The sequence below is a fragment of the Salvelinus sp. IW2-2015 genome, linkage group LG23 (genome assembly GCF_002910315.2).
Source record: "Salvelinus sp. IW2-2015 linkage group LG23, ASM291031v2, whole genome shotgun sequence".
Lineage (NCBI taxonomy): Eukaryota > Metazoa > Chordata > Actinopteri > Salmoniformes > Salmonidae > Salvelinus > Salvelinus sp. IW2-2015.
The window spans coordinates 24,571,128-24,594,971 of NC_036863.1; the positions used below are offsets into that span (position 1 = coordinate 24,571,128).

The 23,844-nt window shown below is 42.7% G+C and overlaps 1 protein-coding gene across 1 annotated transcript; it reads right to left on the minus strand.

The window, feature by feature from the left end:
• Positions 1-5,353: 5,353 nt before the first annotated feature.
• LOC111950667 (receptor-interacting serine/threonine-protein kinase 4) lies at positions 5,354-21,908 on the minus strand. The gene is made up of 8 exons (XM_023968442.2): positions 21,510-21,908; positions 12,483-12,774; positions 10,424-10,572; positions 9,557-9,606; positions 8,649-8,807; positions 8,342-8,448; positions 7,521-7,749; positions 5,354-7,291 (listed from the first exon to the last, which is right to left on the minus strand). The coding sequence occupies exons 1-8, from the start codon at positions 21,695-21,697 to the stop codon at positions 5,949-5,951; spliced, it is 2,517 nt and encodes an 838-aa protein (XP_023824210.1). The 5' UTR covers positions 21,698-21,908; the 3' UTR covers positions 5,354-5,948.
• Positions 21,909-23,844: the final 1,936 nt, after the last annotated feature.

Here is a 23,844-nt window from a genome sequence, read left to right on the forward strand (position 1 = left end):
AATATCATCCTACCCAGCTGATTTGCCTTTATTCATGTTATCCAATGCCCTTTTTGAGTTCATTGAGATTGATTTGGGCTTCCAGCAAGGTAGCTTCCTCTGTTGAGAGAAGAGGAGTTCTTAATAATTTTAGAAAGGACAGTCTGGGTTGGTGTGGATTTACAATCCATAATGCATGTTTCTCCCACTCCCGCTGGGCAAACATCTCCATTTACGACCCTACGACCCTAATTACACTTGTATCAGCCCACAGCACTGTATCAGGAAATACTGAAGACAAAGAGCTGCATAACATAAGTAGTATATAAAAGAGGGCCTTGTGTTCCATTATGGAGTGATGCTGTGAATTTATGATCACCTTGACAAGCAGTGATTATATCTCTGGCCTTCTCTGTTAGGCCTCACACTACACCGTGGCCTCCTCTGTTAGGCCTCCTACTATACCCTGGCCTCCTCTGTTAGGCCTCCCACTATACCCTGGCCTCCTCTGTTAGGCCTCCCACTATACCCTGGTCTCCTCTGTTAGGCCTCCCACTATACCCTGGNCTCCTCTGTTAGGCCTCCCACTATACCCTGGTCTCCTCTGTTAGGCCTCCCACTATACCCTGGCCTCCTCTGTTAGGCCTCCTACTATACCCTGCCATTGGTGATCTCTGTTCATCCTGACCATGAAGTCATGACAATATTTATGACCTACTACGCCTCATCAGGGCTATTATGGCCACATTACCACACAGCGGTATCAATGTCATTAGCCCCCATGAGGTGGCGTATATAATGTGAATTACTACAGGAGCGTCACCTGAATGTATTCCTAAGCAGTTTTCATTTGACTAATTGACTCAAGTCTAATGGCAAAACACATGGGCCTTCATATGCAGAGATCCACTGCAGTTCAATGATTGAATGTGGCTTAATGGCTAATCAGGTCCACAGAGACGTGTTTTTCCAGTAGAAAACTGTTTACAACATATTTTTCCTCTAAAACAATGCAACCTATGTTGATTCACTGCTGCCTGCAACTGTATATATTTCAGGGCATGTTGACAATGGTCATTAAAACGTGACATGCACCAGCTTATTCTAGTGTTTCATCTCATGCCTGCATCATGGAAACACATAGCACCTCCAATTTGGCACCAGAATAAAGAGCCGTTTGAATGATTCTGCTTGATCAAAACAGATCTGTGCTTTCCCCATTAAAATCTAATAAAATCAGATTGATGTTGAATTGCTTGTTCAGTAGCTATCACCTTTACAATAGGGACTAAAAAAGAAACAGCTGTAGCTTCAGAGAACGGGTGTAATCGGGTAGGTTTTCAACCATAACAAATGTACCATTATGCTAATGTTCTCTCTATAAATAATATATTAAGACAAACATTGACAACACATTTTAAAGATAGGGTAACAGAGCCCCCTCGTGGTAAGAGAAAGTGCTACAGGTACACAATCTGAACAAAGTCTCTTATGACCTCAATAACGTGGGGTAAACTGGACATTTTGATTTTCTTCTCAACAGGCCTATTAGGGGGTAAAGTTAAGGGAAAAMACTTGTCATGTAACCAGCTCACCAAATGGATCTCATTCACTATGAAGAAGCACTTGGTTTGGAAGAGGATTAACAACTCAAATGACTTATGCAGACATACAGTGCCTTCGTAAAGTATTCAGCCCTCATGAATTTTTACACAGTGTTACTTTACAGCTTTACTCTAAAATTGATAAAATAAAAAATAATCCTCAGCAATCTACACACAGTGCAAGTCCCTGAATGTCCTTGAGTGGCCCAGCCAGAGCTCGAACATCTCTGTAGAGACCTGAAAATAGCCGTGTAGCAACGCTCCCCATTCAACCTGAAAGAGCTTGAGAGGATCTGCAGAGAGGAATGGGAGAAACTCCCCAAATAGAGGTGTGCCAAGCTTGTAGCGTCATACCCAAGAAGACTCAAGGCTGCAATCGCTGCAAAAGGTGCTTCAACAAAGTAGAGTAAAGGGTCTGAATACTTATGTAAATGTGATATTTCCATTTTTTATTTTTAATACACATGCAAAAATGTAAAAAAAATAAATAAATAACGTTTTTGCTTTGTCATTATGGGGTAGTGTGTAGATTGATGAGGGAGAAAAAAACCAATTGAATCCATTTTAGAATAAGGCTGTAACGTATCAAAATGTGGAAGTAGGGGTCTAAATACTTTCCGAATGCACTGTACATCAAATGTGGGCATACAACTACAGAAGCAAAATATTGTACTATTTTAATCTGTAAATAATGTTAAACTGATTGAAATTATGTACATCAATAATAAGATACACAGTGACATGTTTGTTTATCCACCGCAGGAAAGAAATAATCATTAAACATTTATCTTTCCAATTCACTGGACATGAATCCCCTTCTCTCTCTGCCTCTCAACTCTGTCAATTAGTAACTTTTCATGAGTTCAACACGGTGCTTTTAGCGTCTACATATTCAGCCATTAAATCTACAGGAAGTCATCATCACTGCCTCAGTGCACCCACATTGTCACCCCAAGGCGATCTTTAGTCTACAGGTTGCTGCTTGTTCACAACCAGAGACACCAGCTCAGATCTGGTTAGACGAGTTCTGTCAGGTTAAAAAAGCTTTCAGTGATCATGTGATCGTTTTAGCTCTGAGCAGCCAGCTTGTGAGTTTGTAAAGATGTTAGGCTACTGTTATGTTACCGCTGTTTAAAATGATTGCTRTCTGAAATCACTTTATTTGGTATATTTTAAATCAGAAGCGGTTCAGTCTACTGTATTTATTATGGATCCCCATTATCTGATGCCAAGGCAGCAGCTACTCTTCCTGGGGTCCAGCAGAATGAAGGTAGTTATACAATTCAGAAAACATTACAATACATTCACAGATTTCATCAGAGATATGTCTAATGATATTACAAATACGGGGCTTGCGTCCATTCAGCCGTTCGACTCAGGGAAGTGTTTGGGGATGGGTCTCCTGCCACTGAGGTATGACTCCTCACAAAAAGGCCCTGTTGTAGCATCCAGGTGAGTACAACCTGTACTAGCGTCTTCCAGGGAGGAAGTCCCATGACCTTTAAGACAGACCTTGACAGGAAAAGGCCAGGCTGGCCAGATGACTACACAGAGAGGGCAGACAATAACTGGCTTGTTTCCAATTAAATACAGTAGAGTTATTAACCTTAGGATGGATCAGACTACTATTAGAGATTATATGATTCATAATGAAAAACATTTAGTCTTACAATATCAAAAGATCAATAGAACTTGATTTCCACAGGAATAATAGCAGACAGAATGTTCAGAAATCATTTAAATAGTGAATGGTCATTCACCATCTACTCGCTCCATTTTTATTTATTATTTGAAKCTTTATCTAACTAGGCAAGTCAGTAAAGAACAAATTCTTATTTTTAATGACGGCCTAGGAACAGTGGGTTAACTGCCTTGTTCAGGGGCAGAAGGACAGAGTTTTACCTTGTCAGCTCGGGGATTCGGTCTTGCAACCTTTCGGTTACTAGTCCAACGCTCTAACCACTAGGCTACCTGCCACCTTCAAATTAATTTATTTTTCCCTTATCAGAGTAACGGAACTCCAGGTGAGACCTAGCTATCTCTTGAACCTAATTGGTAGTAATTCAAGTGAAAGTAACTTGCTTGGTAACAAAAATGTGCTGCAAATTCAGGGAGAACCTTTGTTGGCATTCCATATTCGTCACGGTCTAGTATTTAACATGAGACAAATGAGKTCCTCAGCCATGCTGGACACCACTATCATGTAGATGCAGGCTCCATACATGTGGCCTCAGCAGACCAAGGGGATATGGCTCCACAGTCCTCCCTAGGTGTACTACCCACAGACAGGGACAGGGAGGACCTAGGGCCAACCTGGCCACCYATCTCATTCTGGCCCCCAGGCCCAGCAGGTGTGTCTGTGCAGTACATGCACAGTGCTACTTACTGGCTGCCTCAMCACCAGCTACACCAAGACCAGCGTGCCACACAGTGGAGGCCTGAGTCCTATAGGATGGCCTAATAGGCTGGGGTCCCCTGGTCCTACACAGGAGGATCCACAGATGCTAGGATGTATCCTATTGTCTCCACAGCGCCCCAATAAGCCCCCACTGGCCTCAGGCTGGAGCAGATCCCTTCCAGGTAGACTCCAGCAGCCCTCTGTCACAGCTTCAGAGCCATAGCCTCAGAGCTGCAAAAGTCTCCCAGGGCCCTCTGACCCAGGTCACCGGCCCCAGCAGGGGTTAAGGGACATTTCCCTGCCTGCAGTCACCTCCCTGGAAGAGGCTAAGAAGATCTTCCACTGAGCTGGAGGCTGAACCCAGCCAGCAGGCTGGGATCTGAGTGTTCCGGTGCCACAGGGGATGTTGTCCAGCTCAGCCCAGCAAGGTTCAGGCAGGAGTCAGTTTCCCTCCACCCTGGATCACTCCCTGGACCAGGAGGACCTAGAGGCCTGCATGCTGCGACTGCTGGAGGCCCAGGGATCAGAAGGAACATTTTCTGCACATTAACATGATATGAATCATCTTGACACAATCAAAAGATGAAGTAGAGATGAGCGTCACTAAGAGGGAGCAATGAGTCAAAGCAGTGTTTGTTATTCCAATGAGAGGTTTAAAGAGTCAAATACATTTAAATAATGTTCTCTACTTACTTTTTCATCAAACACTATAAGGGTAGGCACAGTGCAAGTAGAGGGAGTGTACTTGAATAACAAGCTACTGTGTACAGTATGTAGAAAGGGTACAGCGAAGGAATTACATGATAATTGAGGGAAGATTGAGTAATGGCAGCACATGATCTTCCACACCACTAAGGATCACTTGGCAACAGGTGAGATAAACACACACACAAAACAAGTCCTCTGATTACACAAAACTCACCAATCAAATTTGTGGGACTCCGCAAACATGAGCTGTAAAAACAGGGCAATTACAAGGCTCGCCAGGGCTCAGCTCAGGAGGGCTTCAGACTTGGGTTACGACTCCTCAAGAGGACCAGCCCTGCAAGCGTCAACAATGGCATGTTGGTTAAAYAGAGTGAGGTTTAGGAGTTTAAGTGGTCTGTGGAATGAGCCAACAGCCTGGAAAGGCAGGCATGTTCCCCACTCTTCACTCCACCCCCCTCCCACCTGCCTGGCCTGTGATCCCCCCCGAGGGCAGTTCCCATGGCTGGTGCCAAGTTGAGCATGCTCTGTGGGGTCTGGGGGATAGGCAGGAGGCACAGATAAGAACAACGCTGGCTGCAGATAGAGACATGCCTATTCTGCCTGGCATTGAAGATGTCATTCACAGGCGCACATGGGTACACTCACAACACACACACACACACACTTGTATTGACACTTGTTTTATTAGAGAATATAACTTATGGACATGATAAACATACCAGCTCGAGTAAGTAGATGGGAAATTAAAATACAAATGAGCATTCCACAGATGTCAACATTCTCTTTCTGTACAGACGGCAATGAATGTACGAATGTGCATATGCAAAGTAGAAAAGTTACACTATTAAGGGGGAAACGTGACATGGAGTCTATATTTAACATGAAGTGAAAAAAGTAAATAATGATCCAAATGAGCTCATGGTTCTATATACAGTGTATTTACATTAAAGCATTCCTTCCCTGACAAGATACCAAAGTAAGATAACAGGGGCTTTGAGAGGCCCAAAGCACCAAATAATCATAACATCTGGCAATGAACGATCAAAGACTGACATAATAATAACACACAATCAATCAAAAATACTATGTACAAAAAAACAAAATCACAATACAGCAGCTGGTCTCTTTAGCTTGGACACTTCTCCCATCACATCAATGGGGAAGGGAATAGAAGAGATCCCTGACTGTTTTCAATTCAAGGACAGTTCTGTACAATCCAGTCACTGGGTGACTCCCTCCTCTCAACGGAGGGCCGAGGCTCACAGTGCACCAGTGGACTCTGGACATTCGTTACCCTCACGCTCCGTCAGTTTCAAGATTACAACCTTCCTCTGGAGCCGCAAGGTCAACTGGCTAGGCCTACGAGCCAGGAGCTTTGGGCAGTCCTCTGCTGTTGGATGCAGGGTGTCCTGGGGGATGGAGTCCTGTGGTACATCCTGTGGCAGGGGTATGGAGTCCTGTTGTAACTCTTGTGTATGCTGGGAGATGGAGTCCTGTGGTACTTCCGGTGATAGTTCCACCCCCTGGGCCAGCAGCATGCTGGTGATATCTGTATAGCCTCCCCTCACAGCCAGGTGCATAGGGGTGAGGCCCTGTTCGTCTGACAGACTAACAGCCTCAGGGCAGTGGTCCAGAAGTTCTTTGAAAACCTCACAGTGGCCCCCCTCTGCCGCCAGGTGGCAGGGGGTACGCAGGGTCTGATTGGTGCAGTAGGGGTCTGCCCCTTCCTCCATCAGCATCTTCACTGTGGGCAAGTGGCCGCGTTGGGCAGCGAGGTGGAGGGCGGTAAGACCCTGGTCAGTCCGGGCCTGGATGTCTGCATTGTGCTTGACCAGGAGGCGGGAGGTGCTGGTGTGGCCTGTCTCAGCCGCCACGTGCAGGGGGGTGTGGAGGCCAATGGAGGTCACGTGGACGTCTGCCCCCAGCTCTATCAGGATCCTTGCCACCCTGTACTGCCCCCTTTGGGAGGCCAGGTGCAGCGGCGTGCGCCCGTCAGTGGTCTGCCCGTCTACGTCCGCTCCAGCCTGCTTCACCAGCAGTTTGGCAATGCCCAGGTGGCCCTGCCAAGCAGCCAGGTGAAGTGCCGTCCAGTCATCTCTGCCCTTCACGTGGACGTCTGCCCCGCGGCTTAGCAGCACCCTGACCACGTTCTCTTGGCCATGCTGGCAGGCGATGTGTGCAGGCGTGCGGCCCTGGGCGTCCGTCTCATTGATGGAGGCGCCGCGGTCCAGCAGCAGGCGGGTGATGGCCTCGTCCCCGTTCTGAGCAGCACAGTGCAGGGCCGTGTATTGGTCCTCGTCCCGTGCGTTGGCGTTGGTGCTCCGACGGCCCAGCAGCAGCTCGGCCAGGCCCTTCAGGTGCATCTCGGTGGCCAGGTGGAGTGGGGTGGAGCCGCGAGCGTTGGCCAGGTTGGTGTTGGCGTGGTTGAGGAGCAGGAACTTGATGGCCTCCTCATTGGCCTGCGTGACAGCGTGGTGGAGCAGGCTGCAGCCGCCCTCCAATAAGAGGTCCACGTCCTGAGGCTGCAGGATCTTCATCAGCTTGGACATGTCTTTGGTACGGATGGCGTCGCTCAGCTTCCTCCTCTGCACCTCCCCTGAGTCTAAACAACAAGGAGATAGAAGATACAGTATAGACTCAGGGCCAAAACGACAAAGAACCTGTCTGAAAGTTAAAGAGACACTCCACATGCTCCAGAAGTCATTCAGAACTGTATTACTTATATGTAGGATATATGACCCTGATAAATAAGAATTCCTGTCATCTGTTAAAGAAAACCATGGACAATGCCACAATGTATTGACTACAATCACCATATCAGCCAGTCTTACCACATATATTATCTTTCTCAAAGGAGAGGGTGATGGAGTCTTGAGAGGAGAAGGCAGAGTCTACAGAGGAGATCCCTGACAGTCTCTTGCTGGTGTTGTCTTTGCTGGGACAGCAGTCCTCCGTCACACGGTCAAAGCTCCGAGATATCCCAGAGTCCACCTGGCTCAGCAGCTCTGATAGGCTGTAGTCTTTCTCTGGCAGCATGGCCGATTTGGGCCTGACTGGTTTCTGCATTTTCATAATTTTCACAATTTCACAGCATTATTCCAACCTCATAGTGTGGAAGTATACATAAAACACAGGGAAATCACATTTTTGACTGCACTGGGCCTTTCAATAGTTTCTCTCAAACCCAGTCTTCATGCCTTTCTCCGACTGTTTATCATCACCAATATATCAGCTTCACACATTGCACAATAACACCTGTAAATTCTGTCATATTTGGTAAACGGGTGTCGGTCAGTTTGTCACGTACATCGAGCACCAAACATTCAGAATGTGTCGCAACAGAGTTAACCAAGTTAAACAATGCTGCTAAACAGCATTCTTATTTCATGAGGAAACTGTTTGTCAGGATCAAACATTGACTTTGTATGTATTATGGAAGCAATAACAGGTCCAGTACACAGGAAAGCAATCTCAAAAATAGGCACTCAAACATTCCGACATACCAGAGGGTTTTCTAATTACATTACAGAAGAACACCAAAGAAGACTGACAGAATACTATATAGTATGGCATGTCAGGGAGAAGAAGAGGATAGAAATAAATAGAAATAACAGAGGGAGAAGGCAGGGAAATAGAAGTGTGGAGGTTATACCTTGTCAGTGGGTAGTCCATGGCAGTGGTTATTCTCGAGCTCAGGAGTTTGGGTCTTGGACTCCTCTTGGGGTTTAGAACACAGCTCCTCCGTTTCTGATGTGATTTCTGCAGACAGAAAACAACAAAGGTCAGGTTTGGTCAGGTGTACAGAATAGCATCCCTTGGTTTGATTTTCACCTTTTCAGAAAGCTACGCACAGTACATCATGATGTTGTGTAACACAGTTTAATTGGGTTCTTACTGCTTTAAGACGCACACAAACACCCACCCTTTAGAGACATAGGCCCCATTTGGTCTCTACTCACCCTGGAAGCTGGGTCTGGTGTCAGGTGAGGTGGCCCAGCAGCGTTGCATGAGGCACAGGAACCCCGTGCAGGCCTGGGGTCGACTCCGGGGAACAACATTGAGGTCAGGGCGCACCCCTCTTACCACCTTTACCATGATCTGCAGGATGTTGTTCTCCCCTGGAGGAAATAGAGGACATATGTTTCCAGTCAACACAAGACATAAGACACATTGATACACTTCATTCAATTCTCTACTGTTCATATGATACCTCAGTCCATAAGGTCTACTAAGGTCACATTATTCTAAATAAAAATATCAATCAATTATGTCTTGATTGTGTGCTGTTGAAGGTATGGAGAAGCAACATAAACTAATCTGGGTAAGACTGACACTAGTATGTACAGTTAATTATTATCATTATTATCATTCATGTACGCTCAGATAAGGAAAGTGTATAGATGTTTTGTTTGTTTCCCACACCAGGCCTGAAAAAATCTCTTAGGCTTCTTCTGTTAATGGTCTCTTTGTTATCAGGCGTTGGGACCAGCCAGTCAGCCAGTCAGTCAATAATTGAAAGCAAACAGAGGCAGTGGACTTAAACTCAGATCACCCTGGCTTCTTTGGTATCTCCGAGAGAGATTTACATGGTTATCAAAAGTCACGCCAGAGTAAGCCTACATGAAACACAGCCCTTATTTTAAGTGTTTCTAAAATCCCTTATGAGAAAAACAATTGGAATCATTTCCCTGTTTGACCGCTAGGTTTTATGGGTATAATGATACCTCCCCTGTGGGGCTCCATTGCAGTCCTGTAACTTTGAGTTTAAGAAATACTAGGAGTGCATTTTATAAGACAAACCCTGAAGGACTACAAGGTGTCTTTACATGAGAACAGAATATCTATACATTTCCTCAACATGTCTCACCTTGGTAAGGTTTCTTTTGTGTGAGAATTCCCCAGATGACTATGGAAAAGCTGTAACAGGAAGGGAATAACAACAGTTCAGTATCAAGGCATACTGTCAAAAGTGATAAATGATTGAATGACTGACTCACTATGGGTTTTCCAGGCATAACTTATAATTGATTAATATACACAGTGTACAAAACATTAGGAACACCTTCCTAATATTGAGTTGCACCCCTTTTGCCCTCAGAAGTGCCTCAATTTGTTAGGGCATGGACTCTACAAGGTGTTGATAGCGTTTCACAGGAATTCTAGCCCATGTTGACTCCAATGCTTCCCATAGTTGTGTCAAGTTGGCTGGATGTCCTTTGGATGGTGGACCATTCTTGATACACACGGGAAGCTGTTGAGCGTGAAAAACCCAACAGCGGTGCAGTTCTTGACACACACAAACCGGTGCGCCTGGCATCTACTACCATACCCCGTTCAAAGGCACTTAAATCTTTTGTCTTGCCCATTAACCCTCTGAAAGGTACACATACACAATCCATGTCTCAGTTCTCAAGGATTAAAAATCATTCTTTAACCTGTCTCCTTCCCTTCATCTACACTGATTGAAGTGGATTTAACAAGTGACATCAATAAGGGATGATAGCTTTCACCTGGATTCACCTGGTCAGTCTGTCATGGAAAGAGCAGGTATTCTTAATGTTTTGTAAACTCAGTGTAAATCCAATTCAGATTCATATTGATTAAAACCAATATTGTAAAACAAACAATGGAGGGAAGAAGTGAAAAAACAAACATCATGACTAAGCTTTAAACAGACAACGTTCCACCCCTCTGGCAGACAAGCACAGAGAGAAGTGAAGGTGAAGACACTCACCTGTAGACGTCATGCTTGGTTTCTGACACCCTGTCCTTCTCGATGATGCTCTCCGGCGGCAGGTAGGCAATGGTGCCACAGAACCCGTCACGGCTGATTTCATCYACCCTGGATAGGCCGTTCCATCGTGCCAGACCAAAATCTGATATCTGAAGGGGGAGATGGGAGATACAGAACAGAACACAGCTTGTTAGGACAAGACCAACATACGATTTCTAAGGGGGGAGATGAGGATATACAGAACATGTACATAAGACAAGAACCCACTGGAACTCTCAGCCTTTCCCTTTGTTCTTATGGTCATGGCTACCTATGACTAACTTTACCCTCAAGCTGATGGCTGAGCCCTCATTGTATTCTATGCATCCAGAGCCATGATGAGGTCAGAGGCAGTCACGTCCTGTCCTGTCCTAGCCTGACGGTGCCTCCCAGCCATGTCCTGTCCTAGCCTGACGGTGCCTCCCAGCCATGTCCTGTCCTAGTCTGACGGTGCCTCCCAGCCATGTTACCGGCTAGTCTGACGGTGCCTCCCAGCCATGTCCTGTCCTAGCCTGACGGTGCCTCCCAGCCCTGTCCTGTCCTAGTCTGACGGTGCCTCCCACCAATGTTACCGGACCCTAGTCTGACGGTGCCTCCCAGCCATGTCCTGTCCTAGCCTGACGGTGACTCCCAGCCATGTCCTGTCCTAGCCTGACGGTGCCTCCCAGCCATGTCCTGTCCTAGTCTGACGGTGCCTCCCAGCCATGTCCTGTCCTAGTCTGACAGTGCCTCCCAGCCATGTCCTGTCCTAGCCTGACGGTGCCTCCCAGCCATGTCCTGTCCTAGCCTGTGGGTGCTTTCCTTACCCCTCGTGTCAGAAGTTGAGACCCTGTTTGACTGAGTTACATGTGTGGGCGAGTAGCCGAACACAAACTCAGTCAGTGTTGGCAGAGTACCTCAGCCTGTTAAGACAGGCCCAGGCTACGTGTTTACATGGAGGTATTAAAACAGACAGGTTGAAGGAAGGTTCCCACCCATTTCTCCTCCACCTCCAACCATTAGTCATGCAGAGGGAGGTTGGAGATCAGGTGGGATGAAGGCTGGGCGGGAGACACCTTTCTGCCCGTAGCATGTGTCCAACAGGATGGCCATTTAAAGCAAAATTCAAGTGAATAACAGATTCCCTCCATACCTGTCAGCTGAAATTCATCCTTGAGCAAATCTTATTAAAAGGACTTGAAGTTATTGCGTTTGGGATGTTGTTTTAAAGAGTCATGCTACATCATTTGGGTGTAGGTTTACTAAATACTCAGTATAAGGTCAAATCTGACTTTTCTAACATTAGACAGTGTATTGATTTGACATATTTGGGTCGTTCCATGAAATAAGTACCTTTGTGTCTCTGATATTTTAAGTAGAATTTGTGCACCAATATTGAAATATAAAATCCTGTTATATTAAATGAAGTGGCCTTTAGTATAGATCACATGGAAAATTCAATAAAATCAGATGTTTTATATACAGTAAAGACTTGCTGAAGTGCCTAAATTCAGACGTTTAAACCCAACAAGTTTTCACCGTCATTGTAAAGCCCTAGTTATTTTGTTGCTTTGACAAAGTCATTTCTGAAGATTATTCTTTTTTTAATGTGATTAGTGATTCATTTRACGGTAACATTTTTTTAATAAAAACTGTCCCACATTTTAAATCCTGTTACTTGAACTAAACTGTAATTTTAATATGGTGAAACTATTCATTTTAAAACATTTTTTCTAAAAAAACATTGAACATCTAATAGTCAAATCATAGTGTAAAAGCAGATGAGCTGGTTCTACTGTTWTTGGCCATTTTCTGTGTATCACCAATCTTCTGAACCAGTAGCAGTAGTAACAGTAACAGAAGCAGTAGCAATACTGTAGGAGTGTTTGGTTGAGTTCGCCCGCCGCACCAGGGAGGCAGAATCCCAATTTAGAACCAATGCAATGRGTATTTCAGGAACAATTGTTTCAAATGTGCAAGCTCTTCCCACACAGCGCCCTGTGCGACCTCCAATGAACAAACCAAGTAAGTCGTCTCTCACCTTGACATGGTAGTGTGCGTCCAGTAGGATGTTGGCAGGTTTTAGGTCCAGGTGCAGGAGGGGTGGGCTCATGCAGTGCAGGAAGTTCATTCCCACCGCCGTCTCGTGGATGATCCTGAAGCGCAGCTCCCAGGGCAGAGGCTCAGCAGCCAGCAGGGTCTCCAGGGAGCCTGTCTCCATGTACTCCATCACCAGGCCCTGGGGGTCCCCACAGATCCCATACACTGGCAGGATGTAGCGGAACTTAGCCGCCTCCATCTTCTTAGCCTCTTCCAGCAGCTCTGCTCGCTCCCTACAGAGGACATAGCGGTCTGTTAACTTACTTACCTACTTACTTAGCCTTCATTGCGCCAAGTGGTACATAAAGGCCTTGTATACCTGTCTGTTCAGATTGAACTACATACTGTAACTCATACTGTACAGAGTAAAGGGAATTTAGGTTAAGCTGTCCTATAAACCTGCCCATCCATCTACATACCTCGATTCACAACAAATTCGTAAAATGCTGTTCTCTTATCTTACTAAGACTGGTATTCTAAGCCTTGTTAAAACAGCACCATCTGGAATACCTTTTACCATTGACCCAAATTCAAACTTCGTTACACAGTAGAATACAAGGAGACAACAAACTGAGATGCATGAGATTCCCAAAGCATTAACCAGTCTCTGACAGTGCTAGGCCTTAATGACATTCCCCAGAGAGAGCCATGCCAATGTATCGAGGTCTGTGTGGAGTTGTGAACACAACAAACCTCTTGTTCTCTGTGCTCGTTGCTCAACCTTTGCACAATTTCCTATTACCTTTATCGGTGTTAGCCTGGCTAGGCTAGCAGATGCAAACAGAGCAGTGAAGCCTATCACTACTGACCTCAATAGAGAGGTCTCAAGGAGAGGTCCCTTTGAAAACAAACTCAGATAAACTGCTTAATCATCATGAATAATGTGTGTGTACGGGAGTGTCTTCACTACAAATGAGCAACGACTTGAGTTTACAAAGGATTCATTCATGTCAAAACAGCATGCTGATGAGAACACCTTAAAAAGTAGTAGAAGCAGATACAATTATGAAGTATAGTCTGTCTCTAAGGCAGCCATTTCATTATGTTTGGAGGTGTCAATTATGAAATCATTTAAATTCAATAAAAGTGTAAGCTTTCTCATCAAATAAATCTGACAAGCATTAAAAATCAGTGCAAATGTGTGGATTTAGGAGATTTGGGGGGGAAAGAGAGGGGCTGACAGTCGTAATCACCTGGCATCACCCAGAAAACTCCTCAGCTCAGAAACCTTTCAAAACCAAACAATGACCCTTTTTATAAGGGAGAGGAGCCCAGCAAGACTGGTTCTGCAACTTCTCTTATTGTTTCCACTAAACATCGTCTGCATAGAAGGGAGTTGGGACCCAGTCAGACAAAGCTGGCTTTGAGTCAGAGGAGTGTGTGGAGGCAGGGTGCAGGCAGGCAAATTACAGTTCATGTACTTTTCAGATGTTCAGAGCAGATAGCATCTTTAGTTCAGGTTTAGTGGGTGCCATGAGTCTAGCTACCACGGATTGGAGATGGATGTCAATGCTTGTCATTGGAAAAGCTGAAGAACTTACTCCTTGTGCTGTGTATCTGACATTTTCCTTTGTAAATGTTTTGCAAAAGCAGTAGGGTAGAAGTGAAATAAATGGTCATAGGAAGTAACATAATAAAACAATTTAAAGGAGGCAACAAATTCATGTTTGTGAGTGTCTGCTAAAGGGTGATTCAGTGCAAGTTAACCTGAGCATGCACAATTAAAAAGTTAGTCATTTCCAACTGAAATCACGTTCATAATTATCCTTTAGATCTACATGTTGGAGTTCAGGCTTTATATGACAAGTTTACGGAGGTTAAAGCATGAATTTTTACCATTGAAGAGTAGATGGCCAAGTCTCATATTTCATGGCTTTTAGAAGGGGCTCACAAAGCTTGTTTTTCCACTAACAGCTGCTCCCCAGTGTTAATTAAAAAGATGAGATGTTAATGACGCAATACATACAAAAATGAAGTGTCTTCACTGTCTTGTAACACCCATTTAAAATAAATAGTTGTAAAACATGCGCCTTACATCGGGTCATCTTGAAACGTTCTCTTTAAAGCTTTAATCAAGGTTTTATATGGTCTTTTCCTGGTTTCTCTCTTTTCCTTGTCAGTATCCTTTTTCAGCATGATGATATCTGTAACATCCATAACGGTTGTGGATGTGATGGATATTGATTTATCCAATGGTGTAAAGTACATAAGTACTACTTATGTAGTTTTTTGGGGGTATCTGTACTTTACTATTTATATTTTTGACAACTTTTACTTTGCTACTATCCTAAAGAAAACAATTACTTTTTACTGCACACATTTTTCCTGACACCCAAAAGTACTCATTACATTTTGAATGCTTAGCAGGACAGGATAATGGTCTAATTCACGCATTTATCAAGAGAACATCCCTGGTCATCCGTACTGCCTCTGATCTGGAGGACACACTAAACACAAATGCTTCGTTCGGAAATTATGTCTGCACGTTGTAGTGTGCCCCTGGCTATCCATAAATTAAAAAACAAGAAACTTGTGCCGTCTGGTTTGCTTAATATAAGCAATTTGAAATGATTTATACTTCTACTTCTACTTTTGATACTTAAGTATATTTCTGCAATTACATTTACTTTTGATACCTAAGTATAATTAAAACCAAATACTTTTAGACTTTTACTCAAGTAGTATTTTACGGGGTGACTTTCACTTCATTTTCTTGGTATCTTTACTTATACTCAAGTATGACAATTGGGTACTTTTTCCACCAATGGATGTATCATACCATAGAAGCTTGTGCATTCAACACATTTTGTGTGCTTTTTCTGGGATGTATTCTTCAGACTTTTACTGAAACAATTGTTGATATCTTGAAAATGATGTGTTCTAGCTAAGATTCTCTTGGAAAATATATGCTGAAATGCATTTCTCATACATGGCAGTACTGTTTTTTTAGATAAAAAGATGAGAAGTGTTTATCAACAATCTGTGAACTGTCCTGGAGTGTCTTTTTGAAATGAAAGCCCCCCAAAATATACTGACTTCGTCCAGTGTCCAGAAAAATTATTGGCAGTATATGGACATGTACATTGTTTTATTTGCACATTTTGTTGCAATATAAAAATAAAAAAATGCAATTCAACTGGTTAAGTCAGCTGGTTAAGAACTAAGGTTCATTTTGAGATACACTACCATTCAAAGGTTTGGGGTCACTTAGAAATGTCCTTGTTTTGAAAGAAAAGCTCATTTGTAATTAAATAGTACCCACAAAACACCAGCCTCAACGTCGACAGTGGAGAGGCGACCCCGTGATGCTGGCCTTCTAGGCAGAGTTGCAAAGTAAAAGCAATATCTCCGACTGGCCAATAAAAAGAAAAGATTAAGATGGGCAAAAGAAGACAGACACTGGACAGAGGAACTCTGGCCTAGAAGGCCAGCATCCCGGGGTCGCCTCTTCACTGTTGACATTGAGACTGGTGTTTTGCGGATACTATATAATAAAGCTGACATTTGAGGACTTGTGAGGTGTCTGGTTCTCAAACTAGACACTCTAATGTACTTATCCTCTTGCTCAGTTGTGCATCGGGGCCTCCCACTCCTCTTTCTATTCTGGTTAGAGCCAGTTTGCGCTGTTCTGTGAAGGGAGTAGTACACAGCGTTGTACGAGATCTTCAATTTCTTGGTAATTTCTGCTTGGTAATGAAGGCATGGAATAGCCTTCATTTCTCAGAACAAAAACAGACTGATGAGTTTTAGAAGAAAGTTCTTTGTTTCTGGCCACTTTGAGCCTGTAATCGAACCCACAAATGCTGATGCTCCAGATATCAACTAGTCTAAAGGCAAGTTTTATGCTTCTTTTTCAGCTGTGCTAACATAACTGAAAAAGGGTTTTCTAATTATCAATTAGCCTTTTAAAATGATAAACTTGGATTACGTAACACAACATGCCATTGGAACACAGGAGTGATGGTTGCTGATAATGGGCCTCTGTACCCCTATGTAGATATTCCATGAAAAATCTGCCATTTCCAGCTACAATAGTCAATCACAACATTAATAAGACTAGGGGGCGACATTTTCGTTTTTGGCAAAAAAACGTACCCATTTGAAACTGCCTATTTCTCAGCCCCCGAAACTAGAATATGCATATAAGTGTCAGATTAGGATAGAAAACACTCTGAAGTTTCCAAAACTGTAAACATTTTGTCTGTGAGTTAAACAGAACTGATATTGCAGGCTAAAACCTGGGGAAAATCCAATCAGGAAGTGACCCTGTTTTTGAAACCTCTCTGTTCCTATGCATCCTTATTGCCCATGTAAAGGGATATCAACCAGACATCTTTTTCTATGGCTTCCCTAAGGTGTCAACAGCCTTTAGACATAGTTTCAGGCTTTTATTTTGAAGAATGAGCGTGAAAGGGCACATTGCGTAAGTGGATAGGTGGGGGCTCTCAGAGTGAGTTCTGCGTAACAGAGAAAGGCGGCCATTGTTCCTCCCTGTCCTAGTGAAAAGCCAACTGTCCCGGTTGATATATTATCGAATAGATATTTGAAAAACATCCTGAAGATGGATTATAAAAAACGTTTGACATGTTTCTGTGGACATTATGGATATAATTTGAGATTTTTGTCGGCGTTGTCGCGAGCGCTCTTTCCGGTGGATTCCTGGGCATAACGCATCAAACTAACGGAGGTATTTGGATATAAAAAATAACTTTATGGAACAAAAGGAACATTTGTTGTCTAACTGGGAGTCTCGTGAGTGAAAACATCCGAAGATCATCAAAGGTAAACGATTAATTTGATTGCTTTTCTGATTTTCGTGACCAAGTTACCTGATGCTAGGTGTACTTATTGTTTTATCGAGCGATCGATAAACTTACACAAACGCTTGTATTGCTTTCGCAGTAAAGCATAATTTCAAAATCTGAGACGACAGATGGATTAACAAAAGGCTAAACTGTGTTTTGCAATATTGCACTTGTGATTTCATGAAATTATATTATATACCTGTGGCGCCAGGCTATGCTAGTCAGCGTTTCTGATGACAATTATCCCGGATCCGGGATGGGTGGTTCAGAAAGGTTAACCATGTTTACACTGTATCTCTGATTGATTTTATGTTATTTTAATGGACAAAAAAGTTTAATTTCTGAGTGACCCCAAACAGTTGAAATCAGAAGTTTACATACACCTTAGCTAAATACATTTAAACTCAGTTTTTCACAATTCCTGACATTTAATCATAGTAAAAATTCCCTATCTTAGGTCAGTTAGGATCACCACTTTATTTTAAGAACGTGAAATGTCAGAATAATAGTAGAGAGAATGATATATTTCAGCTTTTATTTCTTTCATCACATTCCCAGTGGGTCAGAAGTTAACATACACTCAATTAGTATTTGGTAGCATTGCCTTTAAATTGTGTAGCTTGGGTCAAACGGTTCGGGTAGCCTTCCACAAGCTTCCTACAATAAGTTGGGTGAATTTTGGCCCATTCCTCCTGACAGATGGTGTAACTGAGTCAGGTTTGTAGGCCTCCTTGCTCACACACTCTTTTTCAGTTCTGCCCACAAATTTTCTACAGGATTAAGGTCAGGGCTTTGTGATGGCCACTCCAATACCTTGACTTTGTTGTCCTTAAGCCATTTTGCCACAACTTTGGAAGTATGCTTGGAGTCATTGTCCATTTGGAAGACAGACTTTTGACCAAGCTTTAACTTCCTGACTGATGTCTGGAGATGTTGCTTCAATATATCCACATAATTTTTGTTCCTGATGATGCCATCTATTTTGTGAAATACACCAGTCCCTCCTGCAGCAAAGCACCCCCACAACATGATGCTGCCACCCGTTGGGATGGTGTTCTTCGGCTTGCAAGCCTCCCCCTTTTTCCTCCAAACAAAACGATGGTCATTATGGCCAAACAGTTCTATTTTTGTTTCATCAGACCAGAGGACATTTCTCCAAAAATTACAATCTTTGTCCCCATGTGCAGTTGCAAACAGTTGCAAGTCTGGCTTTTTTATGGCGGTTTTGGAGCAGTGACTTCTTCCTTGCTGAGCGGCCTTTCGGGTTATGTCGATATAGGACTCGTTTTACTGTGGATATAGATATTTTGTACCCGTTTCCTCCAGCATCTCCACAAGGCTGTTGCTGTTGTTCTGGGATTGATTTGCACATTTCGCACCAAAGTACGTTCATCTCTAGGAGACAGAACGTTCCTGAGTGGTATGACGGCTGCGTGGTCCCATGGTGTTTATACTTGCATACTATTGTTTGTACAGATGAATGTGGTACCTTCGGGCATTTGGAAATTGCTCCCAAGGATGAACCAGACTTGTGGAGGTCTACAATTTTTTTTCTGAGGTCTTGGCTGATTTCCCCATGATGTCAAGCAGAGAGGCACTGAGTTTGAAGGTAGGCCTTGAAATACATCCACAGGTACACCTCCAATTGACTCAAATTATGGCAATTAGCCTATCAAAAGCTTCTAAGCCATGACATCATTTTCTGGAATTTTCCAAGCTGTTTAAAGGCACAGTCAACTTAGTGTATGTAAACTTCTGAACCACTGGAATTGTGATACAGTGAATTATAAGTGAAATCATCTTCAAACAATTGTTGGAAAAATGACTTGTGTCATGCACAAAGTAGATGTCCTAACCGACTTGCTAAACACTAGTTTGTTAACAAGAAATTTGTGGAGTGGTTGAAAAACGAGTTTTAATGACTCAAACCTAAGTAAGTGTATGTAAACTTCCGACTTCAACTGTATATGTATGACAGAAAAATGACGTATTAGGGTATGGTGCATGGCTTGTATACTATTCAGGCTATGTGTAATTATACAATCCTAAGGTACTATGCCTTTTGCTGACATTTTAAAAACATTCCAAATGTCATGTGTTTATGATAGATATTTATCAAGAAATCTAAGATTTGAATGTGTATTTCAGACTAATATCCATAACAGAAGGTGTAACATCTATAACAGTTGTTTTAACACTATTTTGCCAAAATGTCAATATTTACAAGTCTGCTTTTTTGGGTATACACTCCCCCCAAGGAGCACTGTAGACACACATCAAAATTGTAATTTATATTTATTCCATTCTGTGAGACATTTAAGTTCTGATTTTGTGTGCAAATGTAATGCCAATAACACTGTAATCAGCTTAAATTACTCAAATGTAATTTAAAAGTGCCTGTGACAGTGAACAATCCTTCAACAAGTTCTCAACAGCAGAAAGTTCAGCATTCGGTCTGTGCGCCTGCCTCAAGTGAAATTAAGTTTAGCCGCAACTTGATCCAATCATTGTCTTCAAAGCTGTAAAAGCTCTCAAATGACAGATGGTCACAACGGTTAAAGTGTTCTATATTATAAGCCTCTTGAACAATGTTCCCAACCTCTTACACCTTTAGAAACATTAACTTGATATGACACCAAAAATGTTCAAATGCACCAACATTCTCCACTGTTGATGAATGTAAAGCCACCATTTCATAAGCAACACCTTTTGTGCCAAAGGAATGAAAGGACATTGTACAGATTTTTTAAACACATCCACTCCGGTTAATTTTTAAATCAAGTAGAAAGTAGGAAACTAATAATGAGAGTAAAAGAATAGCTGATAGTCCTCTTTGAGGCTTTAGGGGGGGCTCAGGTGTATACTACATCCAAGATGGTGGAGTGGAAACATCCGTTAAGAAGAGGGTAGGGTAGGGTGACAGGATGGGGACAGGATGTTCTTCTGATGGGGACAGCTGAGCTAGGCCTCTTGTGTTTCCTCCTGCTGTTGGTATACATGTGAAAGATCATGGGTCACCCACGCAAGAGGGCATGCCTTCAAAGCAGCCTCAATTAATTTGGGGCATGGATTACATGGTGTTGAAAGCATTCCCCAGGGATGCTGGCCCATGTTGACTCCAATGCTCCCCACAGATTTTTTGTTGTTCTATTTAACTTTAGCTTTTTTTTTTACATTATTGAAACATTCTGTATTTGTGGCCTTTCTAAACCATGACAAAAACTACTGGCGGCCAATCTGGACCGTCGTCTAATAAGAGGGTAGTAAGGGCAACCTGATGGGGTCTGATGGAAGGTGGACCAAAGGAGAGAAGTGTGGTGTTGACATCATTTGCACATTTCTAGATACATTTTCTAGGTTGTATACTCAAGCTTTTTAAGTGCAATGACAAGAACTGCTCGTGAGAGACGTTAGCTACGCTTAGTATATCAAACATTAATTAAACCTTCCTAATATTGAGTTGCCCCCCCCCTTTTGCCCTCAGAACAGCCTCAAGTTGTTGGGACATGGACTCTGCAAGGTGTCGAAAGCATTCCACAGGGATGTTCCCACAGTTGTCAAGTTGGCTGGATGTCCTTTGTGTGGTGGACCATTTTTGATACAAACGGGAAACTGTTGAGCGTGAAAAACCCAGCAGCGTCACAGTTCTTGACACAAACCGGTGCGCCTGGCACCTACCACCATACTCCGATCAAAGGCACTTCAATCTTTTGTCTTTCCCATTTACCCTCTGAATGGCACACATACACAATCCATGTCTATTGTTTCAAGACTTAAAAATCCTTCTTTAACCTGTCTCATCCCCTTCATCTTCACTGATTTAAGTGGATTTAACAAGTGACATCAATAAGGGATCATAGCTTTCACCTCGTCAGTCTGTCATGGAAGGAGCAGGTGTTCTTAATGTTTTGTACACTCAGTGTATGTCCACCATCCATGAGTCCGTGACATAAGGCTGAATAAGCATGCTGCCCAGTTCACAGCGTACCTCACACCCTTAGATAGAGGTTCAAACTCATAATCACATAGAACTACAACTTCTTACTCTGAAGCCCACAGAGGATATCAAACAGATATCATGGAGTCTAGGCTTAAATACTTGAAACAACATTCRTCATACCCCCACACACAATGAATCCCAGAATAATAGCTGTCCCACTCACTTGTCATCTACATGAAGGCAGGGAGGGCACTTGATAGCCAGCCATGTTTTCCACTGTACATGCCGGACTTTGTATACTTGTCCAAATCCGCCCGAGCCTATCTTCTCCCAGCTCCCAAACTCAGAGGAGTCAAAGGTTCTCAGCAGCCCCATATTCCCATGGGAAGGGTCCGGAACATCCATATCCATCTTTAGAAAGGCTTTAATAGTGTTGAAATCCCCAAATCCTTATTTTTTCCTCTAACACACATTCAGAAGAACTAAACATACACACACATGCCTACTGAGAGCTTCCTTCCTTGTTTTTTTCCACCCCCTTGCCTGACTCAGTCTGGCCCCTCCTTCTTTTCAGGTGAAAGCAGGGGAAGGGCCAGTAGATGTGACATCATTTCCTGGGTCTGGCCAGACAGACCAAACACCAGCCTTTCCAGGGAGCATTTAACACTGAACCAGTTTGTCAAAGCACTCGAGTCCCAACTCTCCTATTTCTGCCCAGAAAAACAATAAGCATCATATTTGTAAATAAGATGGAATTCAAGAACAGTGGAATGTTGGCATATCACCCAACACCTTTCTCCCTCTGATAACCATAACACTAGCAAAGACCCTAAAAATATCCTGAGGAGACATGGGAAATATCATTTAAAAAAATGTTTTACATGATATCGCCCATATGGCTCTGGTTTGGACTGTGTGGGTTCATATGATAAGTATACTAACCTACTCATGAGGTATCCAAAACCACAAGCCTTGTCATGAACCTGCCTTGTCATGAACATCTATGATTTTTCTTACAATAGTATCCCTTTTCAATCCGAGTTTCCACAGACCCCCTCGATCGGCAGAACAACTTCTTATCCTGATTTCTATTAACATAGAGGGGTGACCAGATGTAAATGGGCCATGTGGGAAATAATGAGATCTTAGTAGTTATGAGGGACCCTACTTCACACCACAGACATGCACATCACCACAGAGACAGAGCTAATTGTTTAACGCTTGGGGCTAATATACACAACAAACACTTCACATATCTCATAGGGACATTAACAACATTTGAAGGTGTGAACCCTGAGAATGAGAGTCGTTTCAGATGATGGTCCATCTGGTCCACACCTCATGTTAAGTGTGGATGTTTAGCCTTATTGTGGGTCCATGACTGTGGAAAAAGACAATAGCAAGATCCATACAGACTGAAGCCCTATGCTCCTTTAAACACCTTTCTTAGACAGAATATCTTTGCATAATCTAATGCTGATGTCAAGCGCTCTGTTCGGGGTCTCTCAGACAAATCACATTTGTGAAGATAGCACTCCCTTCTGGTTGATCCAGGTTCTGACTCCTGGTGGGAAGCTATAGGTGTAAAACAGGTGGAAAGACTGACTGGTTCTTTTGATATACATACAGTTCCAGTCAAAAGTTTGGACACACCTACTCATTCAAGGGTTTTTCTTTATTTGTACTATTTTCTACATTGTAGAATAATAGTGAAGACATCAAAACTATTAAATAACACATATGGAATCATGTAGTAACCAAGAAAGTATTAAACAAATCAAAATATATTTTGTATTTGAGATTCTTCAAAGTAGCCACCCTTTGTCTTGATGACAGCTTTGCACACTCTTGGCATTTTCTCAACCAGCTCCATGAGGTAGTCACCTGGAATCAGTTGTGTAAAATACTACTTAAGTAATTTTTGGGGGTATCTGTACTTAAATATTTATATATTTTTTCCAACTTTTACTTCACTACATTTCTAAAGAAAATAATGTACTTTTTACTCCATACATTTTCCCTGACACCCAAAAGTACTCATTACATTTTGACAGGGAAATGGTCCAATTCACACACTTATCAAGAAAACACCCACTAAACACAAATGCTTTGTTTGTAAATTATGTCTGAGTGTTGGAGTGTACCCGTGGCTATCCGTCAAAAAAGATTATGAATGGTGCTGTCTGGTTTGCTTAATATAAGGAATTTGAAATGGTTTATACTTTTACTTTTGATACTTAAGTACATTTTAGCAATTCCATTTACTTTTCATACTTGAGTATATTTAAAACCAAATACTTTTAGACTTTTACTCAAGTAGTATTTTACTGGGTGATTTTCACTTTTACATGAGTCATTTTCTATTAAGGTATCTTTACTTTTACTCAAGTATGACAATTGAGTACTTTTCCCACCACTGACTGGAATGCATTTCAATTAACAGGTGTGCCTTGTTAAAGTTGATTTGTGGAATTTCTTTCCTTCTTTAATGCATTTGAGCCAATCAGTTGTGTTGTGACAAGAAGATAGCCCTATTTGGTGAAAGACCAAGTCCATAT